The following is an 8,712-nucleotide window of genomic DNA, read 5'->3' on the forward strand; positions in this document are numbered from 1 at the left end:
TAGAGAATACTATGAAAGGAAAGGTCTCTCCTGAGTGATGAAGCTGAAGGGTTGTCGTTCCACACCTGAAGTCTCTGGACACAGTCTGAAGTGAAGCATGCTGGGGTGGTACTCGTTGCGTTGATTAGGTTGTGATCGGCGGATGCAATATTATTTGACATGAATTGAGAGAAGCATGCAGGAAAGTCCAAAGGGTCTGAGGATATACTAGTTTTTTTTCTCCCTGAGCCTGAAATTTTATATGCAGATGGATGCTAGTTATTGTCTGGGGAGATGATGTCATGGCTGGAAAAAGGACCAGAAAGCTGGATCAGGGAAGAGAGTAGCTTCCAAATATGTGAAAGGTATATAAATATTGTTGACTGTAAACCCCATCAATTGGATCTGATCTGTTTCCCTAATTCAGCTTAGGAGCCTATTTGATTGACCTCTGTATCCCTTTAGATCCAACCTCACATTCTGTGATCATCAGTAAGAACATTCCAATTGCCCCAAAATTAGGACCCATCTTCCTCAGGTGTAGCATAGAGTATGTGGTCCAGCCTCCTTTCAGAGGATGGAACATTCTCTACTGTTGTTGATTTGAGTGAAAGGACCTGTGGGGGTCCACAAAGGGATCTGTTTTGTTGTTCCTGGTACAGATGACTGGTAACAATGGAGAAAGGGATTTATTTGAGGTCAAGGCCCATAATGTCTGTTTGGGAGTCTCAGGACTCCCAGACTAGGGCACCAGCTTGATGGGGTGGCCTGATAGTGACTAAAGAGTCATTGTTAAAGTATGCCAGTCTCTTGCCCTTATTGAGCTTTTGCTGTCCTTGCTTTGATAAGGATATCTTGGGAGTAAGTATAATAGGAAATAGGGAAGGAACTTCCCTATTCTTTATCCTTCTGAGAGTATGGACTCATGAACATTATGGGGTGCAGAAGGTGGAAGGTCTGGCTTCTGTAATTGTTCCCTGTTGAACACTGTCATTGGCTGGTCAATCCATATTCCCAGCCTGTCTCTCTCTTTCCCTAGTGGGGCAGAGATCTGAGATAGGTGTGGCTCCAGGTGGAGTCATCTGCCTAGGGAAGTCAGGTTGGAATCATGGTATCATCTGGAACCTGGTGGCTGAAAAAGAGTTAATATAGAAAGATGAACATATTCTTGACTAATCATGAACCTAAAGGCAACAATATTGCAGATGAACATTTGGGGTCTCTATTTTGGAAAAAACAGGTAAGTCTAATTTAGGTTTATTCTAAGGGCTCCATTTTTGCCTGAGCCTAACAGCTGATATGCAGGTGGACACAGGTTACTGTCTGGGGAAATGGTGTAATAGTTGGAAAAGGGACTAGAAAGCTGGATCGGGGAGAAGAGTAGGAAGATCATTATTAAATGGGGGGGGTAAGCTTGAGGCTTTAGTCACTGAGCATCCAACAAGCCAGCTTTCCGGTAGCATTGTTTCCAGGGAGCCTGTGAGGTTTCTGGGTCCTGGACTATAGACCAGCTATAAATTTCCTCTCTCCTTATTGTCCAGAAACCTCAAAATGTCAATTCAACTATAGCAAACATCACAAATTCGAAGAGAAGTCCAAACTGTGTTCTTTCATTTCCCAGGTGAGTGTCTTACCCCACAGGTTCCATGGACCTATCAACCCTGGCCTCCCAAACTCTCTGCCAACCACATACCACTCTGACAGCCCTGTATTGAATCTGGTGACAGAACTAGAAAAGACACATTCAAACTGAAACAAAAACCCAAAGGCATCCCCTCCCCCCCGGAGTATGAGTACCTTTTGAGACCTTAGTTTAGAAGAGGCAGGTCACAGTCAGACTCAGGCTAAAAAAGAAAAGAGTCTTCAATCTGTGATTTCTGCATAACAAAGTCCAAGCACTCACTCATGGCAGAGAAATAGGTTTATTTCAGTATTATCAGGCTGGCTGGGGTGCTGCTCAGAACTGAGAATTCTCCTAGTATCTTATTCAGATCCAGTGAGCAGGCAAACATTTTGGTCCATTCCTAGAATTGAATTTGAATTAAAAGGAAATAATGAAACACTGGAAAAAATTGAACAACCTAAACTGAGGAAATCCGTGTTAAGAATGAAGTCAGACAAAGATGATGTGCAAGGCAGGCCAAAGATTTTAGCTGTTTTCTCTTTTCTGCTAAGCAGCAGGGCATTGTTGCTGAGCAACTCCTGTGCCAAAAATCAGTACCATTAGAGTTATAAGAAATGTGTTCTTCTAAGAAACTGGTCTTCTAGAATTTTCTTTTTCTAAATTTTATAATTATTTATTTTCCCTTTTGTTGCCTGTTTTTTATTGTTGTTGCAGTTGTTATTGTCATTGATGATGTTGTTGTTGGATAGGACAGAGAAATGGAGAGAGGAGGGGAAGGCAAGTGGGGGGAGAGAAAGACAGACACCAGCACACCTGCTTCACTGCTTGTGAAGCGATTCCTCTGCAGGTGGGGAGCCAGGGGCTCGAACCGGGATACTTACACTGGTCCTTGTGTTTTGTGCCACTGGCATTTTTCCAGCTGCGCTATCGCCTGACTCCCAAGAAATATGCTCTTCTAAGAAAAAGCTCTTCTAGAATTTTCTATCTCACCTTAACTCTAATCCCTGAGATTCTCAACTAAGACTCTTTGCTGGCTCTCTATTACTTAAAAGAGTCAAAGTTCAGATGGCTACCGGGGGAGGGAAGTGGCCTAGGTAGGTAACAGAAATGCATCAAGTGAGCTGCATGTAACATGTTCCATATATATATATTCTGAGTAGGAGTTTACAACTGTCTTATATGGCTTAATAGAAAATAGTAGGATTCTCATGTCTGTAGCTGATGTGACTTTGGTTGAAACATATGTAGAAATACAAAGGTTTTCTTTATTCTTTCTAAGTTACTGGAGATAGCTAGAAGTTGCCAGACAATGTTTTGAGGACTGTTCCTTTCATAAAGAAATTTTACTTGTTATCTTAAGTTGTTATTTATGCAATCTTTCCCTTTCACTCACTTTCTTCCCTTCTCTCTCTCTCTCTCTCTCTCTCTCTCTCTCTCTCTCTCTGTATCTGTCTCTGTGTCTCTCTGCCAAGGATTGAACCTGTGATTTAAGAGCATCAGACACAAAAAAGTCTTTTGCATAACCACTATGCTATCTCCCTGGCCCATTATGCATTATATTAAGCACTTAGCGCAGTTGGTGTAGAGTAAGAATGTGTTATATGTTCCTATTGTATTTTTCTCTCTTCATTGTATTTATATGACCATTAAAGCCTCAAAGGAAAAGACTGAAAGGAAACTTAACTCTTTCTCTTATTCGACAGTCAACTTTCTACCTAGACCTCCAGGTCAAAAACCCACTCCAGCATCTGGAAATATTGCACCCGTAATATTGCCTACCACCATGGAATCTAATAAGACTGTCTTTACAAAAACAAGAACCAAAAGGTAACATGATGGTCTTTTGTGGGGGGTTAGGTGGGGATCACACTTTACTAACTGTAGTCTGAATCTTATCTTGATTCAGGGATATTAGATGTTTCCATGCATGCCTTCACATGGTGTCCCTGCATTTGTGCTCCATGGTGAGGACTGCAGAGATGTTCAGGGCTCACAGTCTATCAGGGGGAAGCTAGGTGTGCATGGTCATTAGCAGTGCCAAATACACTGGAGACCTCACTTACCTTGTTTAGTAACTTTGCTTTAGAATGTTGATTCCACAGGAAGAGGGTGTGTGTGTGTGTGTGTGTGTGTGTGTGTGTGTGTGTGTGTGTGTGTGTGTGTGTGTTCACTGCACCTCCCATGCCTGAGAAAGTGCAGTCAGTAATGCTCAAAAGTCAAATGTAAAAAAGCATGCTATTATTGAAATCCAGGCTTATCAAACACATAGGTCGCTCACCTCTACAATGCAAAGCTCTGAAGAGAACCACTGAGCTATCTTCATTTGGCTATATTTGCCTCTAATTTCACTATAGATGTGAAATTGTGTTGTTTTTTAATATTTATTCCCTTTTGCTGCCCTTGTTGTTTTATTGTTGGATAGGACATAGAGAAATGGAGAGAGAAGGGGAAGACAGAGAGAGGGGAGAGAAAGATAGACACCTGCAGTTCTGCTTCTCTGCTTGTGAAGCAACTCCCTTACAAGTGGGGAGCCAGGTTTGATCCTTATGCCAGTCCTTGTGCTTTGTGTCCTGTGCACTTAACCCACTGTGCTACAGCCTGACTCCCTACTGTTGTTTTCTTATAGTGTGCCACATCCACCCAATCCATCAAAGAACACCAAAACAGAACCTAAGACCTCTGAGACTACAACTTGTAGGGATCATGAGAAAGCAGAACAGGTACCAGTCTCCTCAGACAAACAAATGATGGGGGTGGGTGCCACTGAACACAAACAGGGCTGGGAGAACAAGGGTTCTGAGTGAACATAGACCTTGCAAATCAAGTGGAATTGTGGCCACTCCTGCAACCCGAGGACTCAGCCTATCAAACCCATTGTGCACATCGCTGTTCATATGTCCTTTTATCAAACACACTCCTGGAGAAATCCAGTCTTGGAGAGCACAGGAAGAAGTGTGAAGATAAGAAAGCAAAAGGTAGGAATAGACCCTTGGTGTCATTGTAGGAACTTTGTTAAGTGTGTATGCAACACAGGAAGGCCAACAATGCACTGTATTCTAATGCCGAGTTGAAAAAAGAAGAACAGGATGACCAAATTCTACATCAATATCAGATAATGAAAGACAAGGACACTGCACTCAAAGACCAGGTAGTAGAATGCTTGGATTGAGAGGTGGTGCAGTGGGGGCAGCAAACAAGACAAGGCCACTGCAGATGTCCTGTGCACGTCTGCCTGGCAGTGTGCCAAATCAGGCATTTCATTTGAGAATGAAGTTTGGGTCATGGCCAGGTTTTCAGGAGCAGACTAAAGTCTTGTTTGGTGCACTACATTTTGGGGCTGAAGCTACTTTCTGATCTCCTCACAGCTTATATAAATGCATTGGGGAGGGGTTTGGAGGATTAATGGAGGGTTTACTCTACTCTGTTGCATGAGTGCGGGTAAGAACATAGACAGCCATCCATTTTCAGGTGCCATTCTGCTTGACTTGCTAGAGCCACCAGGCCTTGGGTTTGAAAAAGAAAGTTCTTGACTGGGAGACATTTTCTCAGGGAGCAAAACAAACATAGAAAAGCCCAATCAGTTTGGACTCATTTGAAACACAGTCTTTGTAGAGAGAAAGTTAGTAGCCTTCACAAACAGAATGACATTTCCAGTGTGTGTTTATTTTCTTTTTCCTTGCAAAGTTGAGACTAAAATCAGAAAAAGAAGAACGCATGAAGAATGCTGCTTATAACCTTGGTGTCGCAGATGCTATAAAATCACAGAGGAATCCGAAATGCCACTTTTCTGTAAGAGTTGTTTCTACCTCTCTCTTGCATATAACCCTGTCTGGGAATGTTTGAACCCACCATCTGGAGGGCAGATTGAAGGGATTCCTGTGGGCTTTACAAGAGTGATACTTCCTTTCTGGGTGGGAGCTCATTCCATAGAATCTTGGGCCCCTCCCGACACCCTCAGAACTAAGGTCTCCACCTCAGTAAAACCCTCAGGTGAGCTGTAGGTGCAGAAGTTTCAAAAAACTTCATTTCAGATGGTAGTGAACATGCTTCACCACCATTTTCATGTTTTTAGTATCTTGGCTTCTATTTTTATCTGCCTAAATCATCCTCTTTTCAAACCATTTTCTAGTTAACCTGACAACTCTTGGCCTTGATAGATAGTCCATTGTATTGACTTTGTTCACCATGCAGGGCTTTGGGACACACACACACACACAAACACACACAGACACACCATGGAGAAGAAAAAAAGACTTTTGTTGTTAAAATTCGGAGTCTCTAGCTGGCCGGGCTAGCTTCACGAGCGGGTAACAGAGATGACCAGAGACATACGGCTGGGCAGAGAAGCTGTATTTATTTAGGATCAACGATTTATAAACTAAGACAAACTAATCACCAAACAGAACTCTGCTGCCTCTTTCCCGTGGTGGCGCCAAGAACTCTCTCTAACTCTGCCACTCTGGAACTCTGTTGGGGTTCCTAGGGGCGGGGCCAAGCAGGCCCTCGAAACTAACTGGACTGATGCAATTCTCTCGGCGGGGGAGAGCTAGAACAAACCAATGTAAAGCATACAACAGACCTGTGACCTCTGGTCAGTTCTGCTCAGAGTTACCTTGGAGCAGGTGAGTTCAACATGTAGCTGCTTTATTGGCACTTTGAAAAATGACTTTTCTTTCTTTTAGATAGATGGAGAAAGCAACCACAGCACTGAGGCTCCTTCAGTGTGGTAGCGCAGGGCTGAAACCCAGGTCTCACCAACGACAAAGCAGTCACTGTATAAGCCAGCTATTTTGCTAGCCCATCAGTTGCTTTCTTGCTCGTCTCAAAGAAATGAACTGCTCCTCTTTCATCCTAGAATCCATATTACTTTGCGAACCGACCAGCAAGTGCTGCTATTGTCACTGAAAAGAAAAATGAGTATACTAAGAACCTTCTCAAACAAATAGATGCCAATAGTAAACTGGCCAAGAAAAAGAAAGAAAATCAGAAAGTCTTGGAGCAACTAGAACGGCTTCAACTCAAACAAGAGTGAGTTTTGATGGACTTGCAGGGGGACTCCAGTAGGGAAAGGTAGGGCAGCACAACTAGTGCTGCAGCACATCTCAGCCAGCCAACCAGGATCCCCACAGCCCATCATCGCCACCATGCTTAGTGTCAGGACAGCCTTGGAGGCCAGGTACAGTTGTCAGTTGGGACCATGGCCTTTGGCTTTGTGGTCAGTGGTGTTAGTAGAGGAAGAAGGGGCCAGTCTGATGGAGGGACCCTTCCTAGTGTAGGTTTCTCATCAGTCTGTTGGGAGCCCAGCACCCAGGGTCAGGAGTGTGGGGGCCCAGGCTAGAAGCAGGGGCCAGGCCATCATGGAAAGTCTTCCACATACTCATACCTGCCATTCTCCTGTAGCTCAGCCTGGGATGAACATTTCTCTCAATTCCCAGTCCTGAGGAAAGAGAGTGTTTGGTTGCACTTGGCCTGAGGCTGAGCATTTGAGTCAGGGAGGAGGTCAGGAGAGCAGTGAAGGGAACTGCTGTGGGGAAGATTCCCCCAAATGAGGTAATTCCTGCCTCCATAAAGCTAGTCTCCTTCTCTCTCTCTCTCTCTCTCTCTCTCTCTCTCTCTCTCTCTCTCTCTCCCTTGCTCCCTCCTTTCCTCCCTCCCTCCATTCCTTTCTTATTTGCCACTATGGTTATTTGGGGCCTGTTGCCCTGATGCTTCACTATTTCTGACAGTCCTTTCTCCCATCTAAGTACTAACCAGGTCCAACCCTGCTTAGATTCTGAGATCAGATGACATCGGGTGTGTTCAGGGTGGTATGGCCATAGACATGACAGTCCTTTCTTTGATAGACTGTGAGAGCTAGAGAGAAGACAGTGAGAAAGAAAGAGAGACAGAAATAGAGAGAGAGAGAGAGAAAAAAGGAGAGATACCTGCAGCACTGTTCCACTGCTTGTGATGTGTCTCCCTTGCAAGTGAGGACCTTGAGCTCAGGTCTTTGCATATGGCAGCATGTGTGCTCTCCTAGATGAGACACCACCAGGCTCCAAGAACTGTCTCTATCAGGTGCAATGGAAGCTTCCAGAAGGAAGTACCAGCTTTTATTTTCTTGGAACTTATTCCCACTATTACTTGTTAGGTGTGTTTTGATGATGTTGGTCTCCATTAGAATAAACCGTGGCCTCACCTCCTCCTCTTCCAATTATCAGGATTGATGAACAAAAAGCTGAACTGAAGAAACATCAATTTGAGGAGAGAGAAATGTATAAGAAAGCACTGGAATACCAGGTAAGTGGATGGGTTGCTATTTTGAGAACTGTACACTGCTTCCTAGCACTCTGACGTAGGCTGTGGAGGGTAGAATACTGAGCCTCCACCCATCTACCAGGTTTCCTCATGAGGGTTTGGGTGCTCTGGCTCCTTCCTATAAACAGTGGGTCTGTCAGTGTACCCCAGTGCTGCAGCCTTCACACTGGCTCTCTCTGTTCCAGCTGAAACACAGGCCTTCCAGACTGTCCATCTACGAGCCCATGGGCACCTTCACCAACTTTGGGCAGAATGAAAAGACCCTGGAGGCCGAGAAGCGGCAGAGAAATATTGAATATATGAAGCAGCAGGTGGAAGCCGCTCTAGGTCACAGAAGACAGCGTGTCCTCAACCAAATAAAAAAATCTGCAGCAAGAAAAAGAAATGCTTCAGAAAAACCAAGAAAAGTACGGGGCCTGGCCCTTCCTTCCTCACCATAACCCTCTCCTCCTTTCTCTCCCTCTCCTCCCCCACCCCTTGACACCGACCTTAGTAGAAACATGTGTGGACACGTGGAGAGTCATGACTGACCCTAGCTCGCCCCAGCCTGCTTCTCATCTCTACTCCCCAGTCAACTTCTGAGGCTGTTGCATGTCACAAACCACCTTATGGGATGAGTATAAATACAATATGAGTATAAATACAATAGTTTGCACATGCATAGCATTTCTCAGTTTTCCACATAACAATGCAAACCGCACTAGATGCTCTGTCATCATTTTTGGACATGGACACTGCCCCCCCTCTGCACCCCAGAGTCTTTTACTTTGGTGCAATACAGCAACTGCAGTTATGGTTCTACTTGTGCTTTC

The 8,712-nt window shown here is 44.4% G+C and overlaps 1 protein-coding gene across 1 annotated transcript; it reads left to right on the forward strand.

Annotated features, from left to right (window-relative positions):
• The first annotated feature begins 5,228 nt into the window (after positions 1–5,228).
• On the forward strand, positions 5,229–6,635 carry LOC132533707 (coiled-coil domain-containing protein 81-like). Its single transcript, XM_060175772.1, has 2 exons — positions 5,229–5,392; positions 6,459–6,635. Exons 1-2 carry the CDS (start codon positions 5,318–5,320, stop codon positions 6,633–6,635), a joined length of 252 nt encoding a protein of 83 aa, XP_060031755.1. The 5' UTR covers positions 5,229–5,317.
• The last annotated feature ends 2,077 nt before the right edge of the window (positions 6,636–8,712 follow it).

This window comes from Erinaceus europaeus, chromosome 17 (assembly GCF_950295315.1).
Source record: "Erinaceus europaeus chromosome 17, mEriEur2.1, whole genome shotgun sequence".
Classification (NCBI taxonomy): domain Eukaryota; kingdom Metazoa; phylum Chordata; class Mammalia; order Eulipotyphla; family Erinaceidae; genus Erinaceus; species Erinaceus europaeus.